At 43.5% G+C, this 12,950-nt stretch overlaps 1 protein-coding gene across 1 annotated transcript; it reads right to left on the reverse strand.

Moving 5' to 3' along the window:
• Positions 1-103: 103 nt before the first annotated feature.
• SIRT7 (sirtuin 7) lies at positions 104-10,079 on the reverse strand. The gene is made up of 10 exons (XM_060764864.2): positions 9,818-10,079; positions 8,255-8,392; positions 5,580-5,684; positions 3,775-3,845; positions 3,576-3,648; positions 2,740-2,838; positions 2,420-2,656; positions 1,945-2,025; positions 937-1,043; positions 104-580 (listed from the first exon to the last, which is right to left on the reverse strand). The coding sequence occupies exons 1-10, from the start codon at positions 9,911-9,913 to the stop codon at positions 370-372; spliced, it is 1,218 nt and encodes a 405-aa protein (XP_060620847.2). The 5' UTR covers positions 9,914-10,079; the 3' UTR covers positions 104-369.
• Between the last annotated feature and the right edge of the window lie 2,871 nt (positions 10,080-12,950).

Here is a 12,950-nt window from a genome sequence, read left to right on the forward strand (position 1 = left end):
AATGGGATTATGAGCATGGGATTATAAGGGATACTTGCAGTACTTAACATCAAAACAACATAGTTGTATTTGGGGGAGGGGAGAGGATGAAAGCACACAACCATTTTATTGCTCTATATTTTTTTTAATAATTATTATGAATTGGCATCCCTGAGTATCAAATGCCAGCCTATCAATCAGAAAGTAGAAACCAAGCTAAGCTTTGGCCTCTGTTTGTTTAAAGGCTAATTATATAAAACCTCTATGAAAATAGCAGCTGTGGTTTTTCCAGTTAGCCCAGCAATTCTGGCCAATTTCAGTGCAGATGTCATTTTCTGTCCTGATTTTAGTAACTTCAGTTGGTCCCTGAGGTTAAAAAAATGTCCATGATCAAGACAGTTTTTTCCTTTTGGTGCCTTTTGCACAGCCTCTGCCAAACCAGCCTCCAGAGAATGGGCCGGCAGGTGTCTCCTGCTGCTGCTGCTGCTCTCCCAGTGGCACTTCATTGAGGCTTGCTGCTAGGGCCACAGGCTTCCGGCTATGGCTGCTTTCTTCCTCAGATCGCAGAGGGACAGCCAAGGAGAATATGGGATCCTTTGACCTACAGAGCAATTCATGATTAGGTGATACTAGTTTGCAACACTACTGGAGATTACATGCTCCTTACTCTGAGTCCTAATCATAAAGATAAATCCTTGTCAAAAACAGCCCAGCCATACAAAATATTCCAATGTAAAACCCAGCACTTTATCAGCACCCTGATTGTAATAAAGGGCTAAGCTGATGTGCCTTTTCCAACCTTCAGATAAACTGCAATTGAGCCCTGCCACCATAAGAGTTAGCCTTAATTACAAGGTGCATAAGATATTGTGTAAGCAAAGGTAAGCATCTTAAATGCTAAGGAGGAAAATTGAAAACCAACACGTAGCAACAAGAGCCAAACACATTTTTGTTGACCTGTCATATGAAGGGATGGGAAGTTCTAGTTCCTCCATCAGCAACTTCATCACATCATCACATTTCCCATGGAGTTTCAGGACAGCTAAGTCATCCTTTGGTGTCCACTGCAGACAGAATTGCAATGCAATGCATTAAATGAATAGTCCCACTACATCAAATTAATATAATTTAGGCTCTACAGGAGTTTTACACTGCAGGAATACCAGTAGCACATTTATGCCTTGCTGAAAAGATAGCACTTTTGTTATTTATCATCCATGGAAGATCGGGGCACCAATGACTACTGCTTATGGCTATGCGTCTTTCCTTCAGAATCAAAGGTAGTTTGAATATTTTATTGTAATTTATTGAAAAGCCATTTTTATGTCTTATACAGTTTAAATTGTCTGACTATATAATCTATGATGTCTGACTGTTTGATTTATATTATCAGCCAATGTCTTTTAATGTGTTCTAATTTATATGTATATAATTCTATTAATGTTGAGTTGATAGTGTTGAATGTTTGCCAATTTTATGTTTTATGTTTAGAAACTGCCCCGAGTCCCTTCTGAGAGAGAGGGCGGGTTACAAATAAAATAATAATAATAATAATAATAATTATTATTATTATTATTATTATTGTCTCTATATACCAGTTGCAAAGGAAGACAATCAGGAAGAATGAAAATGTAGTGAATAAATCCTGCCCAGTTTCCAAATCCAGAAGTACCACAAAGGTATCACAGCAATACAAAGCTGACTAGACCTCTGACTGATGTACCCCATTACTGCTTACTTCAAGTGACAACATCTTTCGCAAGTTTAAAAGCAGAATAGTCTTTTTTAACCCTTAAGCCAAAATCTATTTCTTCTCACTGGATATGCCTGGGCCCATGACCTTCTGCATACATTCTTCTAACATTCCCTTATGATCTCATAAACACATGATCTCATAATCACATTCACCTATATAACATGCCAAAGTAAACTGTTCTGTTCATAAATGGTACCGCTTATACTCACCTGGAGATTTACAATGTAGAGTTTAGGGCGGTGCCTGGGTGGCTTGTTCATGCACCACAAATGAGGGTACTTTTTCAAAACCTGCAAGAAGAAAGCAATACCACTAAAATAGGTCCAAAATAGGGATAAAAAGGTGCTTTAATTTCAAACATCTAAAAACAACTCTTCTAATTTTGTGTAAATTCAGCCCTCATAAGATATTTTGTGCTTGCTAAGACAGATAATTTGCAAATAACCAGAACTCAGAAACTAGCAATGTCACAATTACCCATCTTAGCAAATTATGAGGAAATAATTATCTGTTGTTTGATTAATGCAGTATTAAGAAACACAGCAAAGTTTGCACAAAAGAAAACAATGTACTGGGAAACTGTGTGTTGCAGGAATTCCTGTTTTGAAAGGAAGATTGATGACACAATTTCACCAAAAGATAGTGCAAAATTTATCTATTGAAAAAAAATAATTCTCACTTTACCTTCAGGCTAGACCCCAAACAAAGGATCACATCAGCTTTGCTTGCAGCTTCTGTGGCTGCCTTCCAGTTCAAGGGCTGCTGCAAGATTCCCTTCTCTCCAAAGTGTACAATAGTATCTCTTAGTTGTTCCCCACATTTGTGGCATACTCTGCCAGTATGGTGCCTATGCAAAGCTGTACGCTCTGTCACATCAAACACTCTTACATATTCACGGTTGGGTGTACAGGATGTGCAAACCTAGATTTGGATGCAAGCATAAAGGCTGTCAGCACTCTTTGGATTTCATTATGCCCGAAGCCTGGCTTTCAGCAAATGCTCACCTCTATGTACATGTTTCCATGCAGCTCGGACAGGGCTTCCTGTGGGAGCCCACTGCGCAAGTGGAGACCATCACAATTTTGTGACACCACATGCTTCACCTGAAATGAAAAAAGCATAATGGAGAGTAAAACATGGAATTTCTTCATTATTTTTAGCAATACTCAAGATAATGATCTGGAAAGTTTTCATATTATATAATTAAAATCCCCACCACCACCAGCACCACCTTTCTTCCTGTTTTGCTTCTACCAAAACTATACTTTGATGCTAGCTGTAGATGGCTGATTACAGTCTCTGAGTTCTAGCCAACCAACTATATCTAGAAATATTTAGAAATAATATATCACTTTGAACTATACATTTACCAACAGTGATGGATTTTGAGGAGGCACAAATAGCGGGCAAAAGGAAGAAATGTGGCAAGAAGAAGATCGATTAAGCAAACCTTTGTTGCGACTGGAAACCTATATCCTCACTGTGAAAGACCATGTGGATCCAGAAAAGGTCTCCACAGACTCTTACAGACCCACCACCAGGACACTGCTCTTTGAAGACAATCATATTCAGGGAGACTTAAAGGGCAAGGTCGTTTTCAAAATCACTGTGAGCTGCATCAATAGAGCGACTATATTTTGCTTTCTTGCCAGTTTAAAGTCCATGTACAGTACTTCATTCTTCCTGGCAATTTAATGTAAGACTAATTGTCAGGGAGGAAAAGTCATGTACACAGTACCTTTTTCTCTTATATCTTTCATACTACCTCAACAATGCCCTGCCCTTTCCTTTGCAATAGCTGTCTCCCTTAATCCCTGAAGTGCAGAACAAAATGCCTTACCAGTTTGTGTTTGTGCAAGCAGGCAATGCTCATGTGGGTGAGTGTAGGTTCTGCCTCACTCAGATCTGTAGCCCTGATAAGCACAAATAATATGAATAAACTTCATGTTTGCGGTGTAGCCTCTCAGGCTGGAACAGTCTCCCCACAAAATCATGAGGAAAGAAGATAAAGACATGAGGAGAGAAGATAAACTGGTTACCTGATACTCCTTCCTTTTTGCAGCATAGTCCACACCCCATTTGGGCCTCTGTAGTCAGGAATTGATGCTGCCTGTTGCCAGAAGTCACAAGAGAGAGAAAATTTATGCAACTGGATGGACACTTCAGGAATTAACGGCCTTGCCCAAAATCACAAGTACTTCTGCCTATCACTTTCCATAAGTTTGGGCAACCCCATAGACCAGTGATTCTCAACCTGTGGGTCCCCAGGTGTTTTGACCTACAACTCCTAAAAATCCCAGCCAGTTTACTAGCTGTTAGGATTTCTGGGAGTTGTAGGCCAAAACATCTGGGGACCCACAGGTTGAGAACCACCGCCATAGGCCCTACTTGGGTGTTCCCCTTCTGTACAAATTCTACCACTACTTGCAAAAAATCAAAGCCATTTGTTTTCCAAGCATCCACAATCACATTTATGCTAAGCTGAGTCCTGACCAAGAAATGCCCTTAGGCTTTTCCTGTACTTGAAGAATCACTATTCCCAAGTTTTCTTGGCATTCTTGACCCAGGGCCAAGAACATGTGGTGTTCATGTGGCAAGTCTTGCTCTTCTGCCTCCCACACAGATCTGATAGATTAGCTGCACAGTATTTCAGAAAAAGAAGACTCAACCAGCTCCGTAACTCCTGCTGTCAGAGCATCTTTGCCAAAGGGCACGTCTAATAACTAGCTCCTTTTTTCTCAAGCACATGGGGCTGAAAGGAGGAATAAAGCATGAAATCTTTCCTACATGCAAGGTAGTGGGTGAAAATTCTCTCCCTTCTTTGGACTATGATTCACACAATCCTTCCCTGGACTCAGGCAGCCAAAGGACATGGGGTGGCAGTCCTCTCTAGACACCCTCTATTTGATGTGGCTGTCACCAGGGGTCACAATTTTTTTTGTGTTGGGTCACAAAAAACTGGCAACAGCAAAGTGTTTCTGAACACCACCTAGTGTATATTTCAGACATTACATGAGCCTGTCAGCAACAACATGCAGTGTTTACAATGGACTCTACAGAAAATACTTCAGTTGTACTTCATAAAAACGGAAAATCAGCCTGTTTAGTAAGCCTTGCGAATACTAGCTTGTTTTCACTAAATGTTTGATTTTTATATCTGGTTTAAGTAAAAAGTTGAAGAAGCCCTGCTGTTGGTGGTCTGGCTGCCATCAAGCGACTGAGCAGGTGTGTGTGTGTGTGGGGGGGGGGGGGGCTTTCCCCCCTCCACTTCCAGGCCACTTTAGTGAGCACTTCTGGTTGACATTAGACAGAATACCCCAAAGACTCAGGCAGCTGGGATGTTGTAGCTAGAGTGGTTGCCCAGCAGTGCTGAACCATGTTCGATGTGCCTGGGCAATCAGGATCCCATCACCTCCAGGGTAGTTCAGGGAGTCCCTAAAACACATCAAGTGGGCCCAACCCGGTGCTCCAGACACCAGATCCGGCCCACTTTGTAGGTCAGTGTAGACAGGCCCAATATGACACTCCCAACATTCATGTCCATTACAATGATTTAAAATGTCATCTAGTAATGCCACCTGAAACACAATATCTTCATCTTAATCTCTTTCAAACGGTATTCACATGCTACCTTGCATAATAAAAGGTAAGCTATCACAGTGCACAACAGTAACCAGAAAATCGTTTAACAGTGCTTTCAGAGATGCTGTAACCTGTATTGCAAGTTGTCCTTGTTGGTGAGAAAACAATACATAACATTGACAATGGGCAACCTAAGTTTTTAAAAATGTATTCTCTATTTTTGTCTCAGACAATCTTAGATAAACAATTAACATAACCTTACTGTACTGATGCCAGCTCCTGTATATATGATGAGATGTTTAGCTCCACGTACAACTTGGGCGAGCTTGCTGACTTTTCTTTTCAACTCTTCAGGTTCATCACAAATCTAGAAGTAAAATAATTTGAGTATTATATTTCAGTTGCAATATATCATATTTCAGTTGCATCCCATATCATTCTAATAGCTTCCTCACCTGACAAAAACTCATCCATGTCCATTTAACTTCTCACCACTCTTTTCTTTTGTCCCTACCCTGAAAATGTTGTGAGGGAACCCAGAACAGTAGGAATAGGGGAAATGAATAATTTCAAACCAGCGAAGGGGGGAAAAATGTAAGAATAAGGAACACTGAACATACTGAATTGGGTATTTCTATAGACTGCTTTGAAGCATATAAACTCCCAATCATAGCAACGTTCTTCACAACTTGTTTTTTCTTGTGGTGACTGTAAAATCACAAATATGAGTTTGTCTGTGCATGCGCAGTACAGTTCGAAACCTTCTAGATCTCTAAAATAAACCATTTTGGTAGTAGTCCCACCCACTCTCCCTGTGGGCAGGGCTGAGCCTCGGTTCCTTTTTTCCATCATTGACGGCAGCTAGAAACCTCTTTCTCTGTGCTTTGCTTTGTGCTATTGTGCTGTACATTGCTACTTGTTGCCTTTCCTAACTTTTTTTGACTCAGATTCTAATGGACTCGCTGCCTTTCTCCCTTCCTCTACCTTGGACTGAATATCAGACTTACCTTGCTCTTCTCCGCCCTACTACTCAGGTCGGACACAAACAACAAGCTAGTCACCATTATGGCCTCTGCCCTTCTCTTTAAATCTTGCTCTGTTTGTGGGATGTGGCCATCCTCTGAAACAGATGGCCACATCAAGTGTTTACTTTGCCTGGGAGAGGACATGTCACCCAGACTTGTGCCATCTGCCAGGCCTTTACCCCCAGGCATGGCGACATAGGGAGACCTGCTTGCGGACGCTCCTTTACGAAAAGGCTCTCACTCCGCACCCAGCTTTGGAGCTCTGCACCAGCAAGGGCTCAATGGCCCGAGATGGTGGGCATTCCCCCTTCTCCAGCACTCCAGAGGAGCAGGCGTGGCAGAAAGACCTTGCCAGGCCTACCACGGGAGCACTCGCCAGTGCCCACTGCATCAATGGTAAAACGGGCAAAAATACCTCACTCCAAGCAACATTGGGGAAGACAAAGGAGGCGCACAGAAGGCCAAAAAGGCTAAAGCACCTCATGACCAGGAGCTAAAGACAAAATCATATGCCTGTAAGTGATCAAGTTTTGTTTCCTTTCTCGGCCAGTGGGGTCTTGACCCCATCACTGCTCCTACGCCAGCAGTCTTAGACTTCTTAGTCCATCTGTTAGCAAGAGGATTTTCTCTCCGCTCCCTCAAATGCTGCCTTGCAGCAATTTCCTGGTACCGCAAGAAAGCCAGGAAAATTTCCTGTTTTCTGGACATCCTTATTCAGCTCTTCCTCAAAGGTGACAAGAATATACATCTACCAGTCACACCCCCACTCCTGACATGAAATCTGGAACTGGTTCTACCCCAACTCTCCAAGCTGCCATTTGAGCTAACTTCCTTTCATGGAAGATGGCATTCCTGGTCACAATTACTTCAGCTAGATGTGCTTGCGAACTGTGTGCATTGCAAGCAGCTCCGCCTCATCTTCATCTCCACAAAGACAAGGTGGTCCTTCGCACGGACATTACCTACTTACCAAAAGTCGTCTCCCACTTCCATATGTGCCAAGACATCATCTTGCCAGCGTTCTTTCCAAATCACTCTTCAGCCTTGGAAGTGGCCCTTCATTCCTTGGATGTGAGGAGACTGTTGGTTTTCTATGTCCATAGGACACCATCACACAGAAAATCACCAAGATTATTTCTCAAGTATCGCAGCCATGCTTTGAGCCAACCAATCACCTTGCAATGTCTTTCCTCTTGGATCATGACAACGATTTGTCCGCCTTGTCGATTCGCTGGCTGTCAACCATAGCAAGTCAAGGCTCACTCAAGTCAGGGCGATGGCTGCATTGCAAGCCTTTTTGCATGGAGTCCCTCTAGAGGACATCTGCCGGGTGGTGACGTGGTCCACTCCACTCAGGTTCGCCAGCCATTACACACCAGATGCCTTGCACATAAAGGAAGCGGCCTTTGGCAAAGCTGTACTTCTCCCTTCACTGGCATGATCCTTCCTTGGGGAGTAGCTTGCCAATCACTCATATGTGTGATTTCACAGACACTACGAAGAAGGATGAGTTGCTCACTTGTAACCGTGTTTCTTCAAGTAGTGATCTGTGAAATTCGCACATTCCTGCCCATCTTCCCTGCTGTTAGCATGCTCCTTCTCCTTAGCTGCTGGTCTAGCAGATGGGAGGCTCAGCCCTGCCCTGGGATACTTGCACTCTATGGGGAGAGTGGGCAGGGCTATCACCAAAATGTTTCATTTTAGAAATCTAGAAGGTTCTGAATTGCACCATGCATGTGCGGACAAACCCAGATGTGCGAATTTCGCAGATCACCACTCAAAGAAACATATACAGGTAAGCAGCTCGTTCTTTCTCCTCTTCTATTGACCACAGCTACATCATTTAAGATGTGGTAAGTGGTTTAGATACTAAGCACATACTTAATAGTAGTAAAATAAGAGGGATACATACTTCCTCCAGCCGGTGTTGCAATCGCTCACGTTTCTTGCGAAGCCGTTCCAGATCTCGTACGATCTCTTGACACTCAGATAGAAAGAGAGTCTCATCAGCGCTCCTTTCTGCGGCTGGCTTATGGAGAATTTGCGACACCTATGATTAAACAAAAAGATAAGTGTCTGGACACTTTCATTAGAAGCCATCCCATGAGTGGAAATAGCTCAACAAATCCTGGGTAGAGTGTGTAGTTAGTCTGAAACTAAAATTCTATACAGTCTTCCCATGACATCCATAGAGTCAATCAACCATGGCTTGAAAATATTTGGGGGTGAGTGGGGAACACTTCTAGAAATCACTTTGAGTTGTTCAGCATTTTATATAAGGAATGCCATTTTGTGTATAACGAGAGTTGCGCATCCCATGAATTTTGGGATCCACAGGGGTCCTGGAATCAAACACAACTGGACACCAATAATAATAATAATAATAATAATAATAATAATAATAATAATACTTTATTTATATTCTGTTATATCTCCTCAAAGGGAGGGTGGATTCCAAACATAAAAGGCAAACATTCAGTGCCCGAATACAACAACAACTGCATCCATACTGACAAAATTTAAACAACCCAACATATAAACACAAACACATAAGACAAAACATCAAACACCAAGGGCCCAATGTACACACTTGCTTGGGAATAATTTAGTGGGCTTTATTTCTGAGGAAACAGAGGACTGTTTCATTATGCATCAACAAGAAATAACTGAATAGAATTGCTTACAAACACCTACACACAATTTTTAAAATTACTCTTCAATTAAGTATTAAAAGGCGAGTGTACTCTAATAAGAACTTGTTACATAAAGGAGGCCTTGGGGATGATTCTTGCTGCTAAGTACACTTAGCTATAAGCCCTGAACTAGCCAGTATCAATGCTGAAATATTTGAGAACACTGCTTACAAACCAGGAAGGTTTTGAAGAACTAGTTTTGGTTATGAGTGGAGTGATGGACCGAAGCTGGTTCTACTGTGCCATATAACACAGTTTGAACTGCACTGAAATGCAGTATATGGCTCTACGCTGACCATACAATGCCGTTCAAACTGTATTATATGGCAGTGTAGAACCAGCCGGAGGCACTGTGAGACCAGGATCTGGTTCCTTGCTTGGCCAGGGAAACCTTGGGCAAGTCACACTCTCTCAGCCTCAGAGGCAAGCAAAGGCAAAGCCCCTCTGAACAAGGTCCACCTCAGGATCGTGAAGAATTAAAATAATTTAAAGACACACAACAAAGACTGTAACATTGAGACAGCAAGGGGAGCTATAACGGTTAAGTGGTCAGAAAAGAGAGTGAAAGACACTCTTTCCCTTCTCACGTCACACTGAAGCAGAATGGCAGAAGATTGAGGACTGGTAAAATACGCCCCTCTTCACACAGCACAAAGCGGCACGACGGGCAGAACCACGGGCAGTTGGGCACAAGGCCCGCTCAGGGAAGGGGGCGTGTGCCCGCTCCCCCTCCTCCTCCTCTGCCCTCCGGCCTCGTACCTCAGTGGCACTCCCCGCTGTACCTGTCTGCGCCGCTCCCGCTGTTCTTCCTGTCGGAGGAACTCGGCCCGAGCCGCCGCTTTCCGTTCGGAGCGGCTCAAACTCCGACCAGCCGCCATCAACCCGGGCGCTTCCGGGTGCCAGCCGGCCTCGGCGGCTGTTCCCGCTACTTCCGCTTCCGGCCTCCTAGAGCAGACACACAGGCTGCTGGAGTGGTCTTTGCTCAGTCCTCAGAGGCGCTTCCGGTCCAAAAGGGGAACGGCTTTGCTTCTCTAATGTCGGATGGCGCTTCCACCGTAAGGCGGCCGAGGAGGAGAATGCTCGCGCGACAGCCGCCTCTCTGTGACGCCCGGAGGAAGCTTCTCGCTCTCCGCCCACTGGCCCGCCTCGCCCCCTCCCCGCCCCAGCCCCGCACTCTGGCCGAGAAAGACCCGCCACTCCCCGCATTCTGGAGCCATGGCAGTTAGAGCAGTGTCAAACTGCATTCATTCTACAGTCTAGATACACCACCGGAAAAGTATTGTTCACAGTGGAGAGCTCAAGGGGAACCTGTCTTGGGCATTCCTGGGCTCTTTAGTGCTGCACGTAATATGTAGTAATAATAATAATAATAAAATAATAATAATAATAATAATTAAAAATCGAACTGTAAAGACTGTGGCACAAGCTAGTCAAGGTGGTCCCAGTGATGATTGACACACTGGGTGCAGTGCCTAAAGACCTTGGCCTGCACTTAAACACAATTAGCACTGACAAAATTACCATCTGCCTGCCGCAAAAGGGAACCTTACTGGGATCTGCACACATTATTCATCGATACATCACACAGTCCTAGACACGCCAGAAGTGTCCGACGTGTGATCCAATTCAACAACCAGCAGAATGATCTCTGCTGTTGACTCATCTTGTTCTGTTTCAAATAATAATAATAATAATAATAATAATAATAATAATAATACTTTATTTGTACTCTGCCCTAGGGGACAGGGTGTACATATACACACATATATACACACATACATATTTTAACTTACGTGTGTGTGTGTGTGTGTGTGTGTGTGTATACACACACAGTAGTGTCTCGCTTATCCACAGAACACTGTATAAGTGAAAATGTTGGATAATAAGGAGGAGGGGTTAAGGAAAAGCCTATTAAACATCAAATTACATTGTGATTTTACAAATTAAGCACCAAAAAAACATGTGCTTTGAGGCAAGTGGAATCCACGACATGGGAGTGTGGAGAAGAGCAAACCACAGCAGACCACCTACTGCAATGCAGCCTGAGCCCTGCCACATGCACAATGGAGGACCTTCTTATAGCAACATCAGAGGCACTCCAAGTGGCCAGCTACTGGTCAAAGGACATTTAATAAAAGTTTGCAAATTTTGTGTTTTGTTTCTTTGTTTTAATGCAAGACAACTGTTTGGTTCGCTCCTGACACAATAAAATAAATAAATGAGGGATTAAGGAAAAGCCTATTAAACATCAAATGACATTATGATTTTACAAATTAAGCACCAAAACATCACGTTTTACAACAAATCAACAAAAAAAGCAGTTCAATACACAGCAACGTTATGTAGTAATTACTGTATTTACAAATTTAGCACCAAAACATTGCAGTGTATTAAAACAGCTGTGGGTGGGGGCAGGACACAGACTGCATTGGATAATACAGAACGTTGGATGAGTGAAGGTTGGATAAGCAAGACTCTACTGTATCTATCTATCTCTCCCTCTCTCTATATATATATGAGCAGGGAAGATCACTATGTTCCTGTCTACCAACTATTTAATGTAGTTCAACGCTAGCTTCAAACTGCTGTGGCCAGGTGGTAAGTTTTCACCAAAACATGCAAAGGAAAGCTCCCATTGTGCACCAGTGCTCTGTGGTTTGTACTATCACCTTCCAGGCCGCAAACTGGTTCCAGGGCTTCCTCTGTAATCATCTGCACAGCAAAACCACTTTCTTCAATACCACTTTGAAACTACACTTAACAGCCCGTGTAGATGGGGCCTAGGTGTTCCTAATACATTTTTCTTAGCTGGATAAGAAGAGACAGCTATGTGCAACACTCTCTTCTGTGGTTTGTGTGGCCATTGCCAGAGTGGCTACCGGGCTTTTAATTATTATGTAGAAAAGGGAATTTTAACATGTACTGCGTGTTATCTGGTTTCCATTTTGTCCCACATGGTGTTGAACATATACATGAAACCGCTGGGAGAGGTCACCCAGAGTTTTGGAGTTTGGTGCCACCAGTATGCAGATGTCGCCCAACTCTACTACTCCTTTCCACCTAATGCCAAGGAAGCTGTTCTGACCCTAAACCAGTGCCTGTCATCAGTAAGGGACTGAATGAGGGCAAACAAACTGAAACTTAATACAGGCAAGACAGAGGTAGTCCCGGTCAGTGGAAAGGCATATCAGGGAATATGGATCCAGCCTGTGCTGGATGGGGTCACAGTCCCCTTGAAGACTCAGGTCTGCAGTTTGGGGGTTCTCCTGGACTCTGCACTGAACCTGGAGGCCCAGGTATCTGCGATGGCTAGGAGGACCTTTTCTCAATTAAAACTTGTGTGTCAACTGCACCTGTGCCATTGGAAGCCAGATCTGGCCACTATGGTACACACCTTGGTTACATCCCGTCTGGATTACTGTAACGCCCTCTACATGGGGCTGCCTCTGAAGAATGCTCAGAAACTTCATCTGGTCCAAAGAGCTGCTGCCAAGCCGCTCACTGGGGCTGCCTATAGAGAGCAGATAATTCCCCTGTTGCAGCAGCTCCACTGGCTGCCAGTCTGTTTCCAGGCACAATTCAAAGGCTGGTTATGACCTTTAAAGTCCTAGACGGTTCAGGTCTAGGATATTTGGCTGACCGCATCCCATATTGGGATCTTCAGGAGAGGCCCTTCTTTCAGTCTCATCTCAAGCTCAGTTGGTGGGAATGAGAAAGCATAATCATCTATAGCACTACTGGGATACAGTATATCTGTGGTTGTGCTTCGTCTTCTTAGACCTCTGCAGTGAAGAAATGTACACATTCACACAAGACCCAACTGCCCTTCCACACCACTTAAATTACATTATTGGCCTAAATTCAGCACTGGCAGCACAGGACCTTGTATTAGTAGGGCAAATGTTGTTGCACTAT

The sequence above is a fragment of the Anolis sagrei genome, chromosome 2 (assembly GCF_037176765.1).
Source record: "Anolis sagrei isolate rAnoSag1 chromosome 2, rAnoSag1.mat, whole genome shotgun sequence".
NCBI classification, from domain to species: Eukaryota; Metazoa; Chordata; class Lepidosauria; order Squamata; family Dactyloidae; genus Anolis; species Anolis sagrei.

Coding starts and splice junctions, on each gene's coding strand:
- SIRT7 (XM_060764864.2), bottom strand. CDS start 9,913: ATGGCGGCTGGTCGGAGTTTGAGCCGCTCCGAACGGAAAGCGGCGGCT. Junction 3,846..5,579: donor CAGGAGCTGGCATCAGTACA/GTAAGGTTATGT, acceptor TTCTGGCAACAG/GCAGCATCAATTCCTGACTA. Junction 581..936: donor CCCATCCCTTCATATGACAG/GTCAACAAAAAT, acceptor ATTGCTCTGTAG/GTCAAAGGATCCCATATTCT.